Source organism: Rhinoderma darwinii, chromosome 3 (genome assembly GCF_050947455.1).
Source record: "Rhinoderma darwinii isolate aRhiDar2 chromosome 3, aRhiDar2.hap1, whole genome shotgun sequence".
Classification (NCBI taxonomy): Eukaryota; Metazoa; Chordata; class Amphibia; order Anura; family Rhinodermatidae; genus Rhinoderma; species Rhinoderma darwinii.
In genome coordinates this window covers 177,474,429-177,498,289 of record NC_134689.1, presented here as the reverse complement: position 1 = coordinate 177,498,289, position 23,861 = coordinate 177,474,429, and the positions used below count along the sequence as shown (strand labels likewise).

Sequence of the window (23,861 nt, the reverse complement as noted above, 5' to 3'; positions counted from 1 at the left end):
ATAAAGAAAAGACTGAAGCATCTCCTTTCTTCTGTGTTCAGCCAAAAACTACCGCAAAAAATCTCTACTAAAAAGCTACTTGTTTCTTAATTCCGTTTAATTTCTTTTATGTGAAAATTTTCAATTGCTTTGCTGTGTACAAAATAATTATATATTGTGCAAGTGTTACATGTTAAAGCCTAAGTTTTCTGCTGTATTGGGGAAGCCAAGATACACTGAAACCCAAGCAACTTTAAATTGAAGATTATAAATATTAAAAGCCAACTATGTGCTGCCCACTGATGTAAGGAAACAAAAAAAACGAAATTTGGGTTGACTGCTGTTTTAATTGGCATTTTTGTCCTATTTTCACTTGCATATTGATGCTGTCGGGGCATGTGGAGGAAGCTTTGTAGCATAAAATGGCTTCTTATAAGAGAAACAGCGCTCCACTGTGCGATGTTAATTGTTGCTTGTGATCAACTGCCTCCTCAGATTGAGAGCTTTCCTTAATTTTAATCACAAACACCCAATTAAAAGGCCTAAGTGGATATTGCTCTTTGTGTATAGACTTCTCAGTATGTTCTGTGCTAGTTGTGAGAAGTATCTATACTAGTTGTTCTTTCTTTTTATTTTCAAATTACCCTTCAGCAGAACTCCCACTATACTTTACCAGATAAATCAGCTTGCAGTGACTGTTGTATAAAGAGGCTCTGTCACCAGATTCTCAAATCCCTATCTGCTATTGCATGTGATCGGCGCTGCAATGTAGATAACAGTAACGTTGTTTTTTTTAAAAAAAACGTTCATTTTTGGCCAAGTTATGAGCTATGTTATATATATGCAAATGAGGTTTTAAATCGACAACTGGGCGTGTTTTTTTTTTTTTTTTTCGTATGTCCAACTGGGCGTGTATTGTGTTTTTAACTGGGCGTGTTTACTTGTTTCACTAACTGGGCGTTGTGAATAGAAGTGGATGATGCTTACGATTCAGTGACCAATCAGCATCATGCACTCCTCTCCATTCAGTTACACAGCACATAGTGTTCTTACTAGAACGATGTGCAGCCACATACACAAGTGTCCTGATAATGAATACACATGACCTCCAGCCTGGACGTCATGTGTATTCAGAATCCTGACACTTCTGAATCTTTTCTGTGACATTCCAGCAAGCCACGCGTAATCTCGCGAGATTACGAGGTAAACGAGATTTCGTTTCCCTTGCTGGAATCTCACAGAAAAGATTCAGAAGTGTCAGGATTCTGAATACACATGACGTCCAGGCTGGATGGTCATGTGTCTTCATTATCAGGACACTTGTGTATGTGGCTGCACATCGTTCTAGTAAGAACACTATGTGCTGTGTAAATGAATGGAGAGGAGTGCATGATGCTGATTGGTCACTGATTCGTCAGCATCATACACTTCTCTCCACAACGCCCAGTTAGTAAAACAAGTAAACACGCCCAGTTAAAAACACAATACACGCCCAGTTGGACATACGAAAAAAAAACGCCAAGTTGTCCATTTCAAAGCTCATTTGCATAAATATAAAATAGCTCATAACTTGCCCAAAAATGAACGTTTTAAAAAAACAACAAACATTACTTTTATCTACATTGCAGCGCCGATCACATGCAATAGGAGATAGGGATTTGAGAATCTGGTGACAGAGCCTCTTTAACTTGATCTCTCCACTGGACTGTGCCATATCCACACTACATATCACTGAATGGATTCTTGATATAAGTTCTTAGCTGCTTTGATCACCACTTAACTTTGTAGACGAGTTTATGGAAAATTAAAGACTACATTTCTGTGGTAACGAGCTGAACAAGTCAAGGCTTTCTTTGACGTAGTACTCTACAGTTTATGGCATGTTCCATTTTTGATGAGCTGTATTGTTTGCCAGTAAATAAGTAAACCATGTTTTAACCCCTTCCGGTGCAGGTCCCGAGTCTACAGTGATGTGTTTTGGCGTCACTATAGAAAATGGTTATGTGCGCTCCAGTGAGAAGTAACGCTCTAAGCAGGAGCTGTCACTAAGAGCTCCTGTACTTAGAGAAGCCTCTAGAATATGGCCAGAATCTTAAGGTCGTTTAACCCTTTGATCACCGCGGTCCATGACCCTGGAATGATCAAAGGGGACTCCCCTCTTCGATCACGTCACCGACTGGGGAACGCTCTGCTTTTAGCCCTGGGGACCGAGAAAAGACCCCAGAGCAGTCTGTTTTATAAGCCTACTGGTAGGATACACTACGTGTTGCCCTAACGGCAGCCTGTGTCGTAGGAACACAGTACAATATATTAGGATACAGGAGTATGCTAATACATTATAAGTATAAAATGAAGTTGGTAAAACGTTATCCCTTCATGGGAATTTAAAAATTACAAGAAAGAAATGTCCACAAAAAAAGTAATTCTTTAGTAAAAAAAAGATATATTTTATTGCCCATAGATTACATAAAAACAAAAAACCTACATGGATTTGGTATTTAAACAACTATAATAACGTGAAAATTTAATTTAACAGGTTATTTAATGTGTCATGTGAACGGTATAAACAGATAAATGCAGAAAAATGCTTTTTTGTATATTCACACTGCAAAAATAAATAACACAGTAATTTATACCCCAAACGCGCAGAAAAAAAGAAATGCAATTTCTTCCTTATAAAACAAGGCCTCATACAGTCACGTCAATGAAAAATAAAAAAAAAGTTAGGGCTGCCTTAAAGACAGAGGCGCAAAACCGAAATAATGCAGCTAGTCATTAAGTCCTATTCAGGCTTGGTCATTAATCGGTTGTTAAACATGCAATGTTGACTAAACATAAGTTAGATACATTTAAGAAATTGAGTTATTGCTTAGACGGGTGTCAATTCACACACCAATAATACTACATTACATTCTATATAATATACTAACGGGGGATTGAACAGTGTGAGTATCTAGGAAGTTTTCACTTTACTAAGGTTAATTATGAAGACGTGTATTTTCAGTTGTGTCTTTAGTTGTCAAGTATTGATAAAATCGATTGGATTTTTTTCTGGACTTGGGATCTCCTCTGGCGCAGGTCTTGGTGCTGATTCTATGTTGGCCACGTTGGGTTACACATGCTCATTAGAGAGCAAAGGAAGTCTGCAGCAAGTGCATTGTTGTAGAGGATCTCCGGGGTAAAAAACGAATTAAACTTATGTCATTGCATTTTGGCTGGACTGCTAAATCTCTACATGCTCGAAAGACGCTGTGTAGTCAAAAAGGTCCCTGGGACCACGCTAGACTGTTCTGTTATGTTTAGTGTAGATCCCAGAGGTAAAGGGTTATTTTCTGTTTAGCTGTTTTCCTATGTTCGAAAAGCACAAGCAGTAGTGCTGTAGTAAAATAGAATCACAGATGAAGATAGATGGAGCATATAGAAATTATAGAGGGATTATGGCAATGGATTGAAGCTTAAAAGGGTTTTTCAATTTTATGTAAATAAATCCTAAAGAGGCTCTGTCACCACATTATAAGTGCCAGATCTTCTGCATAATGTGATCGGCGCTGTAATGTAGATTACAGCAGTGTTTATTATTTAGAAAAACTATCATTTTTGACGGAGTTATCACCTATATTAGCTTTATGCTAATGAGATTCTTAATGGACAACTGGGCGTGTTTTACTATATGACCAAGTGGGCGTTGTGGAGAGAAGTGTATGACGCTGACCAATCAGTGATCAATCAGCGTCATACACTTCTCCCCATTCATTTACACAGCATATAGTGATCCTATTACATCACTATGTGCAACGTTACTCAAGTGTCCTGACCGTGAATATACATTACCTCCAGCCAGGACGTGATGTCTATTCAGAATCCTGACACTTCTGTAGCGTCTATGTGAGATTTACAGTGTGTGAGAAATATATTTTGCTTTAATTCCTCATAATTTTCAAGATATTATTTTGCGCATATGAACACTAAAGCCTCATTCAGACGACAGGGATAATCGGCCAGGTGAAAGGTCACACGGCTGCATTAAAATCAATGCATCTCTATGGGGCTATTCACACGGCCGTTCTTTTAACAGACCGTGTGAACGACCCGGGAAAAAATAGGACATGTCCTATTTTTGACCGATTTCCCGCATCCCTCAATAGACTCAAGTTTATGAGGGATCTGTGAAAACGGGTCCTGTAAAGGGTGCAAATCGGACGGGAAAAAACGCTGTGTTACACGAATGATTTGACACCCGGTCGTCTGAATAAAGCCTTAATAAGAACATTGTTGTTTATATTCAGCCGCAGCAAACCTCTACATAACAGGCCTGCTCGCAGCGGAGAAGTGGATATAATTATATCCTATATAGGCAATGTTCTGAGCTCAACTACCAGGACTCCAAACTGATACTTTGTGGCAAACTACTATAGAGATTTGAGCAGCTGCTGCTGATATATTTGTCTCACAGACCATTGCCTTGGCTAGATACAATTGTATCCACTTCTCAGCTGAGAACGGGACTAGGAATGTACTGGTTTGCTGCCTCCAAATGTAAACAAGTCATTCACTGACAGCAAAGAAATTTCTTGAAAATGACATTGGAACGTAAAGGAGCAGATTTATGTTTCATAGGTCAGCTTTAGTCTGATGCCCGCAGGAGTTATATGTGACTATTTTATTAACAAGTGCAGATTTCCGTTATAGTGTACACCAAATTCTGTCGTAAAGTATATTAGAAAGTTGAATAACTTTTCATTTATACAAAGATTAAGCTTTATTTACAAATAATGGGAAAGCCCATTTAAATGGACCGGGAAAAAGCAGTAAAATCAGTGGAATATCAACTTATTTGCTCTTAAAGTGGTTTCCCACCTTCAGACTGCTAATAACCTATCCACCGGATAGGTGATTAGTACATGATCTGTGGGGGTCCGACACCCGGGCCCCGCACAGTTCAGCTGGTCTGGTGCCACCGTTCACCAGATGTACATGCTGGAAGCAGTTGGCTCCGGCCACGGAATAGTGTCCGAGCTGCAGTGCTGCTGCTCTGCTGCTATTCAAGTGAATAGGAGCGGACCTGCAATTCTGCAGCACGGCCGCTATGCTACGTACGGAGCCAGCTGCTTCCGGGTCTGTACATAGTCTTATGCGCCAAAACAGCCGGTGCCCGCAGGCTACCAGAGCGGCTTATCAGTGCAGGGTCCGAGTGTCTGAACCGTGCCGATGATATACTGATGACCTATCCGGTGGATAGGTCATCAGTTGTCAGAAGGTGGACAACATGGTAGTTGCTTAAAGAGGACCTGTCAGCTCTCCTAACATGTCGGTTTTAGTGAATACTTGTATCACCTGTACAATCACAATTCTGGAGCATATTTTTTTTTAGAAAGGTGCACTATGCTGTTCCTCTGGTATTCCTCCTAGAAATGTATTAATTGACAATTGGGAGTCACCATTCTCCTTATCAAAGGGGAGTGTCTCTACACAGTCTGAAAGTGTAAGCACTGATTGGACAGTGTCTGACTGTTTAAGGGCACACCCCCTACAGGTAACATCCATTTGTCAATTTATTTATAGGAGGAATAACAGAGGAGTGGCACAATGCAGAGTTCTAATAAAAGATGTTTCAGAATTGTTAAGATACAAGATTAACAAAGGTCATTGGGTACTGTGTTGTGAAGAATTTTCTGAACTTTCAAGATCACAATAATTCAGGCATAGGCCTCAACAGCTGATTCAGATGAAGAAGAAAAATGTTTCATGATCTTTGCATGTTAACTACATATTTCAGCCTGTGCGCTGAACATATACTGAAAGAAGGATAAAAGAAAGATAATTGAGAATTCAAGGAGGGTTTCACAGAACGTAACTCTAGAGTCACAGATGAGACTGAAGAAAACCAAAATAGTCTTCTACAGATTTTTGTAATAGAAACAATATCTCTACATGTGTCCCATTCAGCTTTACGACTAGGTCTGCCATATTCTCCAAACCTCAGTGGACAAAGGGTAATGGAGACACTTCTGAAATATGCAGAATAACAATATTCATTGTTTAGGTCCACCTTTATAGAAGACTTAGTTACACTCTCAATGATATTAAGTAACACTTTGCACTTTCCTTTCTGCAAATTGATAATGTTCGTTTTAGATGACTCTTGTTCAGTCCTTAAAAGTGTTTTCTGGGACTTTTGTCAGCCTTTCTATACGCTATCAATGTTGTGGCTTGACCCATGGGACTCCCATCGATCGATCCCGGTGGCCGGGAGCGCTGTTGTGCAAGGAAAAACTGAGCCAGACTTTCACCGATCACAAAGTGGTGGCAAATCTTTAGGGATATGCCGTCACTTTATGTAATGGGGATTTCCATGAAAGATTAGAAAATTAAACTTTAAAATAATTAAAACTGTGGGCCAAAAATCTCACAAAGTCCAAATATGTTTGTATTATCGAGCCGTGGGTGCTCTGTGTTGTACAAAATTTCTTCCCTAGAATTCCTGCATAATACATGTAATAGGATGGAGCATTTGGAATACAAGGTTTCAACAAATTCGATTCTAGTTTTTAAAAAAAAAAGAAAATGAATGCTGCAACATGATTGGCTATTCATCGTTTGCATTCATTTCGTATCTGTATGTTTGTACACTAGTAGGGGCACATTTATCAAACAGTCTAACAAAAAAAGGGCCTTCTTGCCCATAGCAATCAATCAGAACATTTTCTTTAATTTCTTATACTGAAAATAAAAGATGCACTGTGGTTGCTATGGTCAACAAGGCCAGTATTTCTGTGACCGTTTTGATAAATGAGGCTAATAATATTAACTGATGTATAGACATATCTTTATATATACAGCGAGTCCACATAACAGAAGTCTTTTAAAGGGGTTCTCCACTTTTTTTTATCTATTCATTTATTTACAGAAATCATATGGATTTCTAATATACATGTACTTAAAATTCTGCTCACATACATTTATTATACCAGTGCATTTGCCTGTCTAAAAAAAAAAAATGGTTTAGTCCACAGATTAGTCCATAAAAATACATCCGTAGGATAACTGAATAGACTACAGATGGCACAGTCATGTGACCCACATCATGTGACCACTGGTAACACTGTCCAAGTATATAATGGGTAAATAGTAGGTTACTGAGGAGCAGATGTTGTAAAGTATTTCTACCTACAGCAGCATCTCATCATGTCTGTCTGTGTAGGCTTCTAAAAAGGGAAGGAGGGGGGACAAAAAGGGGGTGGGAGACATTGCATTCATCAAAAGGAGTCATCTGCCAAAATAGGATATCTAAAACACAGTCTGTCTAGAGACCTGCTACAATATCCCAACTGATCCTTTGCTAACATCAATATCTCTCCTATAGAACAAATTGCACTAAATAAACATAAACGCTCCTCTACTCTAAATAAAGACGTAGCGTACTGGATTTCCAAATTTCAATCTCTGACCCCTTATGGTCTAAATGAGAACACTGTGACCATTTAAATGTGATTACACATCAAAGTATGTAAAGTATAAGCTCACAGAAATACGACCATCTTCGGTTAATGTATAAATATACAGATTGGTTGCCTGTAGAATTAGAAAGCACCAATAATCCTCTAGAGATCCGCTCCTGAGAAATTTGAGCCGTAGTAAATAATAAAAAAATGAGATAACCCTCTTTGACCCTCCTCGGCCACCATACGGAAACAAATTAATCCATCTCCTAGCAAACGGTGAAGCCAGAAGGAGGGCAGCCAATCAACTGAAAGCTACACATTTCCTGGCAACAGGGACACCACTGACGTAATAGAACACGTAAACATAATAGGAAACAATAGTTCATAAACAAATTCAGAGTGAAACGTGTTGTTTTTTTTAATCTGTTTTATTATATATCTGTTGGTCCCCCGGTTTTTTTTATGAATCAATTTGTTTATATTTTTTAACCAATATATGAACTTTTTAACCACTCCTTTCTTGAACCTACACCTATACTATTTGACCTTGGCGTCATCAACCATGCTATTGGATATATACACATCATTTGAGAAGTTTGTTCGATTCCTGACGAAGACAGTACAAGGTTGAAACACGTGGCATGTTTTAAATTGAAGAATAAAGTAATTTTAAGCAAAACTTCTTGCCTCTGAGCTCAAGCTGTCTGTCGCCGACCAAAAGCGAGTACCATATCGTAACTAGCATAAGAGCACCTAACAAAGGAGTCCTTTTTCTTCACCTCGATAAAATTTGCCTGTGTAAAAGCAGCTCTTATATTCTTCTCTCTGTCTCGCGCGTGTGTGTGTGTGTGTGTGTGTGTGTGTGTGTGTGTGTGTGTGTGTGTGTGTGTGTGTGTTATTTAACTTTATTAACATGACGCCAAGACAGGCAGCCATTTTATAAATCATCTAGAAACCGTAAATACAGGCACAGTGAAGTAGTTGATCATAATTATTTCACCATTAGTCCTATTCACTTAGGCCACGGATGTGTCCTCTATACGGCTCCAACGTGTGTGTTCATGTGACTGACCGCCATGTTTAGTCAAATTTAGTTAGCCTGGATTACACAGGATTAAACTATGGGCTATACTGTTACACTGCAACAGGGGACTCAAGCACTATAAGAAATGTATGTGAGCAGAATTTCTCATACATGTATATTAGAAAACTGTATGATTTCCTATTCTACAAATAGGTAAAAAAGAAATAAAAACTAGACAACCCCTTTAAGTACCACATTTTAAGCATACTGATATTACAGAGTTTCGACAAAAGTTTTGTGGGACTGAAAACGCCTTTATTTTTTCGTAAAAAAAAACTAAATTGTTAACCTTAGCTCGAAGCAAAGGCTCCATTTGTTGCTGTAGGAAAATCTTTAGTGCTAAAATCCCCTGTTGACCTGCTTAGATTAATCTCTTCAGCGTTAGTTATTTTTCAGTCTCTTTTCTTCTCAAGACAGCTAAAATTGTGAAGCTATATGCAGGTGCAAAAGTATTCTGGCGTAGTAGGGTGTGCTGCACTGCCTTTGTGGGTGTTTTGTCAGAAATGCTGCCTCATGCCATACCCTGAAGCTATGTTTACACCCAATCATTTTTTACCAACGGATGATTGATGTTTTCAATATCATTAGGAGTTTCTAATTGATATCTCCGTCAGACATCTCCGTTTTTTAATGAAAGTTTTATTGCAATGGCATATGTATTGGAAATGTTGAATCGGTGGCATAAACATTTACCAACACCACTAAAGATAATCATTTTTATGCAGTGTGCAAAAAGAGTCCAAGGCCCCGACAAGTGGTTTTTAAATAACAGCGATGTTTTGGCAAGCTGCCCTCGACTCTTCTCGCACATTGAGTTTTTCTGGGTAGATCAAGGTAGAACCTACCCCCAAGACGTCACGCCACGACTTAACCTGTTGCACACGATACCCGTTTAAATAATTTTTATGCATGCAACATCAATTTTCATCAATGGTAATCCATTATTTACCTTAATTGTTACAACTGCTTAGAAACGGAAAAATCATATATAATGATTATTCCTATATGTAATACCACAGGATGCTTCACCTCATCTAAGTAACTATGTTCTTGATAAATGTTAACATAGTCCTATATTATATATGGTACTGGCTGGTTTCCCCCTTGCCTTATCTGGACAGAGAAGATCTCCATGGATTACCGTGCCAGATGCTCTGCAAGATAGTCTGAATTTATTACTGTTATTACTGTTTTCTAATAAGTTAAAACAAGATTTTCATAATAAACCAATTTTTGGAGACATAAGTTTTTGTGCCCTATTGATATAAGTTATAAATATTGATAAAGGCCCTAATGGCCAAAACATTACCTGATTTTGTGTTTGTGAAGCCACATGAAATAGAAGATACGATTGCAATTTATCTTCATTCCTTGTTATCTGTTTATTATTAGTATTATTCTTTTATTTTGGGTACGCGTGAAGCTTGTAACCAAGATAAGCACAGGATTGTGATTGACGGTGTGGGGGCTACAGTTTGGTTTGCAAGAACTCTACTTCTTCTATAGTGTTATTGTTTAGTTTGTAACAGTATCTTGAGGCTTATTACTATATGTATATAAATAGAGCTATGTTAAACTAATCTGCAATATTAATTTCTGCTTAATTTAGATTTAGCTGTACTAATTCATATGAAGGAATAAGTAGATCAATATGAAAAGTGTACATTTACATTTGGTCATAATTTTAGATTATATATAGGTATCAGATGTGTAGCTAGGTTCTCCAGCACCCGGGGCAAAGATTCAGTTTGGCACCCCCCCCCCCCCCCAACCTCTTTCCTGACATCTCCTTCCCCCTCGCCGTGTTTGTTTTCTCTACCAATCGACGTGTCATTTCTTTTCCACATTTCTTTTTATGTAACGCGAGCATAAAAGCATTTGTACATTTTACAAGCAATATGGTTCTATACACAACACCAGAACCAAGCTCAGTACATATATACAGCCCCAGAACCAAGCTCAGTACATAAATACAACACCAGCACAAATACAGCTCAATTTAGTTCAACCCCTGCCGTATAGGTGTGTACAGCGTAAAACTACAGCTCCCAGCATGGCCTGAACAATGATAAGGATATGCTGGGAGTTGCTGTTTCACCAAAAATAAATCATATCATAATCATACCACCCATCATCTCGCTGCAGATCACACAGTGACTACAGTGCTCATTAGAGGCAGAATAAACATTTACATTAAGTGACTCACCGGTGACGTCTCAGATTCTAGTTCTTTTTCTCCATCCGATCCAGACCTCTATGATGAATTCTCCCGGTCACAGCCCATTTCTCCAGTTTGCCGCTCAGATGTCTTCAGCTTCTCACTTTTCCAACATTTCTGCACCTATAAATAAATATAAAGTTATCATTATACCACACACTACGCCCCTAAATATAATAGCGCCATACACTGCACCTCTAATTATAATAGCACCATACACCGTATCCCACACACACACTGTGCCCCCTGTAGATAGTGCCTGCCATAGAGCCCCCTGTAGATAGTGCCATCCATAGAGCCCCCTGTAGATAGTGCCCCCATATAGCCCACCCCTGTATATAGTGTCCCACAAATAACTCCCCCTATAGTGCTCTACAGATAGCCCACCCCTGTATATAGTGCTCCACATATAGTCCACCCCTGTATATAGTGCTCCACATATAGTCCACCCCTGTATATAGTGCTCTACAGATAGCCCACCCCTGTATATAGCCCCCCTGTAGATATAGCCTACCCCTGTATATAGTGCTCCACAGATAGCCCAACCCTGTATGTAGCCCCCCTGTAGATATAGCCCACCCCTGTATATAGTGCTACACATATAGTCCACCCCTGTATATAGTGCTCCACATATAGTCCACCCCTGTATATAGTGTTTCACAGATAGCCAACCCCTGTATATAGCCCCCCTGTACATATAGTCCACCCCTGTATATAGTGCTCCACAGATAGCCCCCCCTTTATATACTATGTGGAGCACTATATACAGGGGTGGACTATATGTACAGGGGGGCTATATACAGGGGTGGGCTTCCTGTGGAGCACAATAGGGGGAGCTATTTGTGGGATACTATATACAGGGGTGGGCTATATCTACAGGGGGACTATATCTACAGGGGGACTATATCTACAGGGGGACTATATCTACAGGGGGACTATATATTCAGGGGGACTATATCTACAGGGGGCTATATCTACAGGGGGGCGCTATATCTACAGGGGGGGCTATATCTACAGGGGGGGGGCTATATCTACAGGGGGGGCTATATCTACAGGGAGCGCTATATCTACAGGGGGGCGCTATATCTACAGGGGAGCACTATATCTACAGGGGGCGCTATATCTGCAGGGGGGCTATATCTACAGGGGTGGGCTATATCCAGGGGTGGGCTATATCTACAGGGGGACTATATCTACAGGGGGACTATATCTACAGGGGTGGGCTATATCTACAGGGGTGGGCTATATCTACAGGGGTGGGCTATATCTACAGGGGGGCTATATACTATATAGCCCCCCTGTAGCTATAGCCCACCCCTGTATATGGTGCTCCATAGATAGCCCACCCCAGTATATAGCCCCCCTGTAGATAGACACCCCCTCCCCCCGTAGATAAAGCGGCTCAGGTGCAAATGGTTTCCGTTTGTCACCACTGTGCAAGGGTTCTGTTGTTTTGACGGAAGCAATAACGCAGTCGACTACTCTATTCATTCCGTTAAATCAACGGAACCCTTAAACAACGGTGGCAAACGGAGACCATTTGCACCGGATCAGTCACCATTAAAATCAATGGTGATGCAAACAGAAACCTATGGTTTCCATTTGTTTGTCAGGGTTCCGTTCATGGGTTCCCCAGATGGAAAGCTTTGACGGAACCTATGAACGGAGTCCTGACACAGATGTGAACGAAGCCTAACTCCAGAATTCGTTAAAGACACATAATACAATGTATATAAGTTAAATAGTGTTTAAAAGGGAACATAGAATTTTATGCTGACCTGTCAATGGCAGGCCTGCTATAGATATTGGTCATCTACAATATGCCCTTAAAAAGTAGGTATTGCTTTTGATTTGCTGAAACTTTGGATAAAAGTGCCAGCAAAAAAAAGTTACTGTATCTTATTTAGTAACTTTCTTTTGGTCTATTTACCTCATATAATCTTTCGTGCTGTATGGAAGATCCAGACTGACAGTTTCAGCAATTACCATTGCAAAGCTGACGTTTTGTCAGGTTTGTAACACACATTGAATATTTAATAATTGTTAAGTCCTGACAGACTTTTTGTAAACTGAGGTAGGATAAAATTAAAATTGTGAGTTGAAAAAAATGCAAGCTCAGTATGTCAATTGTTCACATTTTTTTTATTTTTTATTTAGTGAACGGTTCTTCGTAAGATTAAATAGAAATGGGCTGCCAAAATCTCCGGAAAAGACTGAAAGATATAGTTCTCTTTTTGTTGTAAGTATCTGTTATCTGTGATATATTTTTGGCTTTGCTGTGTGTTTGAATGGTACTAAAGTTATAAGTTTTTCTGTTTTTTCTCTTTTTTTTTTCCAATCAAACTGTAAAAACTGGAAGACTAGACCTTTCCTGTTGAGTTTTTTTAGCATTGCAAATATTTTCAAATTTTGGGTACAGAGAATGATTATACGTTTTTGATTATCACATTTTTTTTTCATTAAAAAAATGCAATTTTGATTAAGATTGGGATCATTTCCTGTAAATTCATTTAAGTAGAGCCCAAATTTACCCAAGTGCAATACAAATATGCAATGATTGATTTTGATTGACATTTTAGTTGATTTTTTTGCTCCTCCAGTATGTGAGAACAACCCCCCCCCCCCCCCCCCCGTAGCTTCTGTCAGGTAACACGGAAACGTAGACAAGGATGTAAATAGTATCTATCTTATTTTCTAACTTTGCCCTGTTACCTTATAGTTACTGTGAACACTAGTTTTGGAGGTTGAAGAAATGAGAGGGAGGGCTGTTCTCACATGCAGAGAATGAGGACCATTTCCCCAAAAAATGTGTCTATTAAATTGGTGGCTTTTAACGTAGATGACCTTACACTAAGGTCATTACGTTTTTAATGGTACAATTTCTCTATTGTTGTGTTTTTTTAAATCCTCATATTTTAGCTTTTGATTTAGTTTTTTCTTTCACTTTTAAAGAATGGTACTGTATGAAAACTAACCTAAAAAAAAGATAAAGATGTATTGGAAAAAATATTTGTAGAAGGATACGGTTCATCTTATATTCTTATCCAGTAAACGGATAACCATTGACATTTAATTCTGATAGATGGGGGTCCGAACCCTATTTTTTGCTATCTACTCCTAGTCCACTCTAACTGTCTGGCAATGGCCACTTGTTTTGCTTAGCTCTACAGGGGTCATGGGAACTCTATTTTCCCAATGGATGGGGGTCCTACAGATGTGGCTTGAATGTCTATAGTTGGAATACCCTTTTAATGAGTTTGACATGCCAGCACAGTTTTTTTTCCAGCTTCTCCGTGTGAAGGGTAATTTAAGTGAGAACCATATAAAGCCAGTATATACGTAACAATGTTTTTATGAATACAATTATTGCAAACATAATTGTTAAGTTTAACTGCACAAAACGGTAAACATTTAAAATTTGTCAATTATAGATAGCAATTACTAGCATCTTTATGTAGTTTAGAGCTCTTTTTTTTTTTATTTGTTACAGAACTCCAAACCATACAGCAACCACTAGGGGAGCTTATTCCAGATGGGTTTATTATTGAGTTTAAAGCGACTCAGCAATTTATCAATTCCTTATCTCCTAACTAATCTAATATGTGATTTGCTGCTGATAACTACAGTGTGATTTGTTTTTTTAAAAAAGTTTATTATTTGCAAAGTAATGTGCATTTTTCTAAATATATAATTGAGCCTTTATTAGACAACTGGGAGGTAAAAGCAGTGATTCTCCTGAGGTGGAGCTGCCTCAAAGCCTCTGACCCTGTCCTATAAGCATGAAACTGCTTCACACACAGTGAGAGCCATTCTATAGGGAAGGGGGATCACTTCTAACAACCATATCTCAGGCCGTGTACAGCTGTTCTGGTGTCATATGAAGGATTAGTATCTCCTCTTTCATAAGACACGCAGTTCTAGCTGTGACACAACCGGAGATATCGCCAGTTGAATACACAGTCGGGAGTGGAGCTGTATACTATATGATCACACTGTGTTGCTGGGCAGGAAAGGGGAAGAAGCTGCATGCTGATTGGACAGCGTCATACAGAAAACATTACACCGCCCAGAGTGAAAAGAAAGAGTCACCTCCCATTTGCTATTAGAGCCACAATAGCATATTTAGAAAAATGCTCATAACTTTGCAAATAATAATTTTTTTATTTTTTTTAAATGACACTGTAGTTATCAGCATCATAGCGCCTATTAGATTAGTTAGGAGATAGGGAATTTATAAATTGGTGACAGTCCCTTTAATAGGAGCTGTTTAGATTTGTCTTCAGTAACCTGCCCCTAATGGTGGGGGGAAAAAAGAAAAGGATAAGTAAAATGTAATCTATTTAGCAGACTGAATGCCCTTAATCTCCACACTGATCATATATCTGTTGCTCATTTGAAAAAACTTATAATGGTAAAATGGCTTTCTCCATAATTAGAAATAAAGGTTTTGTAAACAGAAACACCATATGTATGCATATGATTAGAAATCCCAGTCTCTAAATAATTAAAAAGAAACACCACTAATATACAGCTCCCAGAGTAGTTATCAGGCTAGAGTCCTGAATGGCAAATCTGCCTAGTTATGGATAATTAAATAACGATGCATCACTGGATGCCTAGACCGAGATACCTAGATTTGCCATTCAGAACTCTAGGACTGCTTGGTAACAACCTTTCTGAGAGTTTCACCGGTAGCCAAATTAGTTATCACCTAGCTTTCCCAGAATTAGGGATTACTAAGAAACGGCTGAATAGAATTTTGGCTGAAGACTACTGTTTTAAAGTATATGGATTTAAAGTTAATGTCCATTTTATAAAACCATATTGTTTGTAGGTCCGACGGCAGCAATTCGTTGTGACATAGATTCTACTAGGAGTTGAAATCATTTTGCAGGAATATTGGCCCATGCAGACAGAATAGCTTCTCGCAGTTTCCGCTATAGTGTCCTTCTTCCATAGGGTAAATAGCTGATATGGAGAGTTAAACTTGGTTGGCCACAATGCTTAGGAAAGCCTTATTGCTCAAACATAAATCCACAGGTTTCAAAGGACCCAGGGTATGTCAAGAAAACATTCTCCACACCATTATGCCACCTTTATCAACCTGAACTGTTGACACTTGACAGGAAGGGTTCATTGATTCATGCTGCTTGTGCCAAATTCTGACCCTCCCATCAGCGTGGTGCAACAGAAATCTGGATTTATTGGACTAGGCAATGTTTTTTCACTCCTCATTTATCCAATTTTTGTGTTCTTTTGCCCACTAGAATCTTGCCTTTCTGTTGCCCTTAGACAGCAATGGCACCCGCACTGGTTGTCTGCCATTATAACCCATCCGTGCTAAGGAACGACAAGTTGTGCATTCAGACACGTTAGTTGGAGCACCAGCATTGTATTTGGCTTCAATTTGCATGACTTTGCACCGCCGGTTTGTCAGAACGATTCTTGACATCCTCCTCTGACATCTTTCGTCGACAAGTTATTCCTCGATCACACCATTCTTTGTATACTCTCAACAGGCAGACTTGGCAGTTTTTGAAATACTGGCCCTGGCTAGACTAGCACCGATGACCATGCCTAGTCTAAACTTGCTTGGATTCCTCGAAATGTTTTCATTCCAATGTGGATTCACACTGAAACAGATTTTTCTGAAAACTTTGTGTTCAGACAGCCTATCGCACACCTTATATGCCCACCAAGCCATCCCACAACACATCACTTCCTTCATGGGTTACGCCGCTGCCGATTTTGAAAGTAGAAGGTGGTCATAATAATGTGACTCGACTGTGTAAACAGGAGGTGCAGCAGCATGGAGGGAATTACACAGCAGTAAGGAGCAGTGTAGCTGAGAATCCAGCACTGGGGTGATGTAAATCTTACAGAGTCTTCAGTCTGTGCGTGTCTCTTGCTCTGCTCCTTCTCCCGCCTTTCCTTTTCATAGACTTCTATGGGCAGCAGTATATGGGTCACCTCTCTCACTCTTCTATGGGCAGCATGTTTGTGTCTCTCACTCTGCTTTCCCTTCCTTACCGCTCCCAAGACGTCTATGAGCAGCCTGTCTGTGTCTCTCTCTCCCTTCTTCTTCTTCCTCCTGCTCCCCTCCTCTTTCCATAGACTTCTATGGGCAGCATGTTTATATCTCTCACTCTGCTCCCTCCTCCTGCTTCCCTCTTCCCGCTCCCAAGACTTCTATGGGCAGCTTGTCTGTGTCTCTCTCTCCCTGCTCCCTTCCTCTCCTAATAGTCTTCTATGAGCAGGCTGTGAAGAGACAACCCCCAACTTCCAACAGTCAGTCTCCTCTGCTCTGTAACTAGAGACAAATTTTGCTTGATGACTGGGGTGGACAGAAGATTACAGGAAGGGAGACACCTAGTAGCAGTAACTTCACACAAAATTTGCATAGATAAAATTGTTAACATTTTAACAGTAAGTAAATTATAAAGTTGAGATGTATCAGGTATACTATTAGATTAGCATAAGTTATTTGAAAAGTAATTCTCCATTTAAGAGATCTGCTGCTAACGTCTTGGGGCTAGATACCACAGGATAGCTTCAGAGGTCTTGTGGAGTCCATGTCTAGACGGATCAGAGCAGTCATGGTGGCATGAGAGGGACCTACACAATATTAGACAGGTGGTTTTAATGGTATGGCTGAATGGTGAATGTCTATACGGTGGATTTTTATATTTAAAAAAAACGAGCTATAAAGATATTTTGTGAAACTAATCTGCATAGAAATTTAGACCTATAAAAAAAATACATAACTATTGTAATATTTATATAAATATTGTAAAGAACAACCACTTGACCCAGCTGAACTGATATTATTTTGTTATTATTATCTAGAGCAAAATGTGCATGCATAATGTAGATTGTTGATTCAGTCTAAAATTTAAATTTATTCTAGGACCTGAGCTCAAGTGACCTTCGGAAAGACATTTTCATCACCGTACACATAATTAGAATTGGTAAGAAATTTCACAATTGCTGCTGTTAGAGCTTGTACTGTATATTACTGTAAAAAATATTATAACCTGGTTCTCATATAAAGCAGATAAAATACCTTCTGTCATTTCTGGTTTCAGAAGCTGTATCTTGTGCTCAAACCCGAATCCGTCAAGTCAGCGGGTCTGACTGCTTCGGTGCCACAGGTCCTCAATGTCTCTGACACGCAGGATCCAGCTGTTATCGATCACATCTAAGTTCATGTACTTAGATGTGTGCGATAACCGTAGAATCCTGCGTGGACCAATGGCACCAAAGCCATGAGTCCCGCTGACCTGATGGATTCGTATTTGAGCGCAAGAAATTGCTTCTATGTATCGAGAATGCATACAAGCTGTATCTGAAAAAGTGATAAAAAAAATAATAAAAAAACAATTAAAATGTTGTTTTAAATCCTGTAATATGTTTTTTGTTTTTTTTTAAATTGCTAAAAGGTTTACATAGCCTTTAAGTTGGTATTTACTGAACTGTAACAAGTCACTTACCTTGTCCCAAATCCCTCCAGCTCTGAGAACCTCCAGGAACATTTATATACTTGTTGACTCCTGTAGGTGTTGCTTTTAGTGCTTCCTTAAGTAAAAAAGTAGCTGAGATTCCAGGACATAATCAAGGAAGCCTTTCGGGGTTAACCCTTCCCCCTTCTCAAGCTTTTGTGTATATATATATATATATATATATATATATATATATATATATACACACGTGCCATCTGCTGGTGATAGGTGAACATTACATTGGAGGTGTTTCACCTTTCACCAGCAGATGGCAGACAGCTTTATAAACAGACAGCAGTCGGGTCAGAGAAGAAATGAAGGTGTCTACATCAATGCTGGCTGGAGTAGTACTGTCCTACTGTGCCCAGGCCCTCTGTGAGAGAAATCCACGATCTATGACCATAAGTGACTAAAAATGCTGAGTGTTATGCCCCTTTGCATCCAGTTGGCTCTCCTCGGAGTACCGTATATATATGAACTGTAGAAAGTGCATTGAAAGTAGATAGACCGTTTATTGTTCCCTGAGGGTAGTCAACAAGTGGCAACAATAGTTAAAGTGTCACGGTGCTCAGCATTGCGTTCTAGCAATCAGTGGGGGTCTCTGCACCCACACCCTCACCAATCTAAATGTGTCCACATTCCTGTATGGCATGTCAGAAGTTTTATGAAATTACAGGTACACTTTAAGTAATAAGTATTTATGCATTGTCATGGACCTTCTAATTGAGCCACTTACTATCTGGCTTTTACAGTGAATAAAATAAAAGCCTTTTTGTGTTATAATACAATTTCTATATCCGGTACTTATGCATGTCCAATCAAAGTTCATTATGTCATTATGCAAGTTATGTTCACCTTTTAAAAACATGTATTATTCTGCATGAAACGTTGTGTACATTGAATTACTTATCTTGTACTGATCCTGAGTTACCGCATGTATTATAGTCCAATGCTGCGAGTGTTTCTGGTTTGAATATATTTAATTTATAACTTTTTTATGCAGAAGTTCTCTTGAGGATATGCATTAGAGAATCCCTCCTCTACAGTTGTCTCATAGTGAATCCTTAGGCCGGGTTCACATCTGCGGTCGATATTTCCGCTGCTCTGCTCCATCTTAGGAGTAGAACAATGTAAATACCGGGAGTTTGGGATCAGTGCCTGCTATTTTGCACTATTCTGTCCATCAAAAACAACAGAATATGTGACAGAGGCCTCTAACTGATCTGCTAGATGTGAATAGCCCCTTAGTCTATTTTTTGGCCTGTTTACATGATGCAGTGTGTTGCTCAAAACTAACAAATTGTGTTTGTCTGTAAGGTCGCATGGGAGCCGGTGAAAAGAAGAACTCTTCTAATGTGCAATATCGTCGACCTTTTGGTTGTGCCGCTCTTAGCATTGCTGACCTCTTAACAGGAGAGTCAAAAGATGACCTCATTTTAAAAGTTTATATGTAAGTTCTCAGTGTTCCTTTCTTTTTTGTATGATGTTTAAAGCCAGGCCCAGCACCAAGTAAGGTTGCGCAGATGACTGAAGCGTGTAGTTGCTCTGACACAGAAACTACAATTTACGCTGCTGCGTTATTCTCCTACATGACTCTTATGGCGCTACTTCTGCATTGAGGGGACAGCCCTGGCGTTTCTCTTATGCTCTGAGGTGGCCTCTATATATTTAATTCATTTTAAGCTCTACCTTTACCTCCTATCTGCTGAGTCTAGGAGGAATAGCTGTCTGGAAGGCAGAAACACTAGCATTGACCCACAAGGCACTCTGTTTCAAATGTGTGAATTCTCTCTTTCTAAACACCTCAACATTATTCTTCACATGCATAATGTAGTGATATACAGGGATATACCAGGTAGAAAAGTAGAAAAAGATGAAACGTAAAAACCCCTTAAGGTCCAAAAACATTTCATTATTCTTCCGAAAAGTTCACATTTGTAAAAAAAAAAAATGAATGGCGCCAAAAAATTACAATAATTGTGTGGAATTGCGTTTATTTTTGAATTTCTTTCATAATAAAAGTTCATATAAATTAAAGGCTGACTTATGTGTATTACAAAACTACATCTAGAAACGCCTATTACTCGTCTTGTAAAAACCAAGGGGGGCAATTTAAGGGGGCCTGCTGTGACTCTATTGCCCAAGAGCTGATATAAAGATGGAGCCGGCCCTGTGTAGTGTATTGTTTGTCCGGAAACTCTGAAGCATTCTATGCAAAGCACAAGATAGAAGACATAAAATGTTATTTTTTAATGTTTGTCTTTAAGAATATTATTCTAGGATACAAAGTCTAGATTTGAAGTTCAGAATTCAGTGTGATGCTTTAACTATTATGAATATTTCCCTTTTTTAGGTGCAACACAGAAAGCGATTGGTATCAAATCCATGAAAATATTATCAAGAAAATGAATGCTCGATACAACCTCACAGGCTCAAATACAGGTGTGTAATCATCCTTATACACTGGGCCACAACCCTTTTAGTATGACAAATGTACAACCAGCGTAACAATACTAATCGTATAACAATACAAATACCACTGGCTGTGATTACTGTCAAATATCCTCCGTAGAGTACTGTTCAATAAAAAGTATTCATTTAGTGTCAAATGTGTCTAGAAATGCTCTGATGCAGGAACAGTGGATATATTATTGAATTAATAGGCGGCTTTGCCATACATGATTGGCAGCTGTACTGGTGGTCACACATTTTACAAGAAATATATTTATAACTAAAAAATGCTGGGTAGAATTTTTCACCTTAACAGAAGAGGACAGCTCCATGACTTCTGTTTATAATTTTTATGGAAATGATCCTTAACTCCTTAAAGGGGTAGTTTCAAGTTAGACATTTATTACCTATCCACAGGGTAAGTAATAAATGTCTGATCGCTGGTACCCCCAGCAATCACTAAATTGGGTGTCCGAGCTTGCCATTCCTCCTCACCGCACGATCATCATGAGAACTTTGAATGCATCGTCGGTTGAGTTTGTGTGGTGCCACTCCATTCAAAATCTATGGGACTGATGGAGACAACGGAGATTGAATGGAGCCGCAGTGCTCGAGCTCAACCTCAATGCGGGAGGTGCAGTGAGAAGGAATGAGGGGTTTGGGACCCCCATTCTATTGATCGGTGGGGCCCACAGCAATTAGACATTTGTCACATTTTCTGTGGGTAGGTGAGAAATCTCGATCTTACACAACCCCTTTAAAAATACGGCCGAGTTTAGGCCTTAAAAAGTAGCAATTTATTTTTATTTTTTTTTCATTACTGCATTTTGAAACTTTTTTTATTTTCCCATCGATGTAGCCATAAAAGGGCTTTTGTTTTGCAGGTTGAGTTTTTAGTGGCACCATTTTGGGTTGCGTAAAATGTATTAAATAACATTTATTAATATTTTTTTGCTGCGAAATAGAAAAAAATCTATTCTGCCATAGTTTTTGGGGATTTGTTATAACAGGATTCTGCAGGCAGTAAAAATAACAAATGACATTTTTTCTTCGGGTTGTTACGATTACGGCAATATTACGGTTTTTACTACTTTGTACAATAAAAACTTTTTCTTGTAAAAATAATTTTTGTGTCGCTGCATTCCAAGAGCCATAAAAAAAAAAAGAATTCTGTCAATCTAGCTTTGAGGGCTTGTTTTTTGTGGGATGAGTTGGAGTTTTCATTGGCACCATTTTGGGGTGTGTTGGACTTCTGTATAAATTTATTTTTTTTTTCGGAAGGGAGTGAACAAAGAACAGCAACTCTGGCATTGTTTTTTTTTTTTTTAAGTCTTTTTTTGTTTGCGGTGTAAATTATTTATATAGTTTTAATTTTACAGTACAGATCGTAATGGTTTGCGGCGATAACAATTATTATTATTTTTTTAATAAAACAATTTGTAGAGGAGCATTTTTTTGTAGCTTTTGGTAAAAAAAAAAATCTGTAAACTTTATTGAACTTTTTAATATTTTAATTTTTTTAAAGTTCCACTGTAGAAGATGCTGTGCTCTGATCGCTTATATAATTACATAGTTACTTAGCTTGAAATGAGACACAGGACCGTCAAGTTCAACGTATATTAATTATAACCTGCAATGCCATTCCTCAGTAAAGAAGTAATACACTGGAATACTTCTGTATTCCAGTGTGTTATGCCTGTCAGTGTTACACTCAAGTACATAGCAGACTTGAGGCCTTTTGTTAGACCCCCCAGCTGCCATAATCACCTTGCTATCCCGTTGTGGGGGTGCCAATGGTCTTACAAAGACCACTCAGGTGCTGTTTTTACTATTGACCACAGTATCTATGGGGTTAAATGGTCAGGATCAAATTATCTCTGATGGTGCGAACACAGCTCTTGAACCTGGGCTGTGTACATTTACTGCACTGTGCGGGTAGTACATTCATTCTGCCTATAAATGTATGGCACAATGCAGGAATGTGCTAAATAAACCCTGTAAGAAACAACCAGTTATTACATCATGGGTGCATAGGAGCTCAATTAATGCTGTTGGGCAGATTAGTAGCGGTTTAGCAGAATATTTTAGGAAAACGTGTGTCCATGGCCTCAGTCCACAACCTCCTGCTAGCTGAATAGACAAGAGTTCATTTCAGATTTCTTAGGATACGCTGCAATGCATCCTGAAAAAAGGAGTCCATGGACATGTTTTGAGTCCCCTGGAGATGGGCGACTTCAAATATGCATTATTTTGTTCTATTCGAACATGGCAGTCGTTTTTCAACAGCATTTGCATAGACTAAAATAACAGGTGACAGGTACATGTTAAAAGAAGTTGATATCTTTGAAAAGATAATAAAAAGTGTCAACTCTAGGATGGAAGTGAACTTTTCTTCACAATTCAAATATCCAAAGTTAAAATATAAGATTTTTTATGCATTTGGTTAGTGAAGAATGGAGGTCTCTATACCTGTAAAATTTGCTGCTTTTTCTCAAATCAGGAAAACTTTGCGCAATAGGAGATATTGTTTTATTTAGATGTTTCTCTGAAATGTATTTTTTGTTTATTTTTATTTTTTACTAATTACTTAGAACTACCACTTATACATTAGTATGTCAGGCCCAGGCATACTCTGCCATTCTGACTGTTATAAATCTCCAAGATCCAGCATGCTTTGCTCCACTGTATTCACTAGTGACCTAGTTCTGCCACTGAACAGATAAACGGCAATTAGACTATTGGCTTAATACCCGCCTTTTGTGCTATTTGTATATATTAAGTGACCTGGTGCAACAAAACGTATGTTCATTGTGATTTAATTGGTAGGCTTCCCTCTCAGTGTAAGCTGTATATTCGTCATTATTTTCTAATATACTTGTTTTATTGTCAGGCTGAGAAGGTTCTCAACAGAAATAAATACTCAAGTTTATGGCTTAAATGCCTCTGTTGAGAGTTTGGAAAAGTTCAAAATCTGACCGTATTTATGGTGGTTTTTATTTCCGGCTGTGTCTCTCTGCGATTGGCTGCCTGCGTGTATAGAACATCTATTTTATGACTTTATACTACTAGAACCACAGTGTAGTAAAGGCTGCTGTAGCATATAGTTTACAAATCAGTGCGTTTATAATTTAGACATTTACAGTTATGTATATTTTTTGGCCTTGCTTTTCATTATTTGCACGATTATT

At 38.7% G+C, this 23,861-nt stretch overlaps 1 protein-coding gene and 1 long non-coding RNA gene across 5 annotated transcripts in view; one reads left to right on the top strand and one right to left on the bottom strand.

Annotated features, from left to right (window-relative positions):
* DOCK4 (dedicator of cytokinesis 4) overlaps positions 1 to 23,861 on the top strand; it is a 376,034-nt gene that overhangs the window by 141,088 nt on the left and 211,085 nt on the right. For all 4 annotated transcript variants that reach the window (XM_075857083.1, XM_075857082.1, XM_075857085.1 and 1 more), the window contains exons 9-12: positions 12,881 to 12,962; positions 17,631 to 17,691; positions 19,540 to 19,672; positions 20,576 to 20,664. In XM_075857083.1, the coding sequence (XP_075713198.1) occupies positions 12,881 to 12,962; positions 17,631 to 17,691; positions 19,540 to 19,672; positions 20,576 to 20,664 (365 nt within the window). The remainder of the gene's footprint in view (positions 1 to 12,880; positions 12,963 to 17,630; positions 17,692 to 19,539; positions 19,673 to 20,575; positions 20,665 to 23,861) is intronic.
* LOC142749278 (uncharacterized) overlaps positions 1 to 23,861 on the bottom strand; it is a 45,914-nt gene that overhangs the window by 14,147 nt on the left and 7,906 nt on the right. The window contains exon 2 of the long non-coding RNA XR_012882395.1: positions 10,712 to 10,846. This is a non-coding gene — a long non-coding RNA (uncharacterized LOC142749278). The remainder of the gene's footprint in view (positions 1 to 10,711; positions 10,847 to 23,861) is intronic.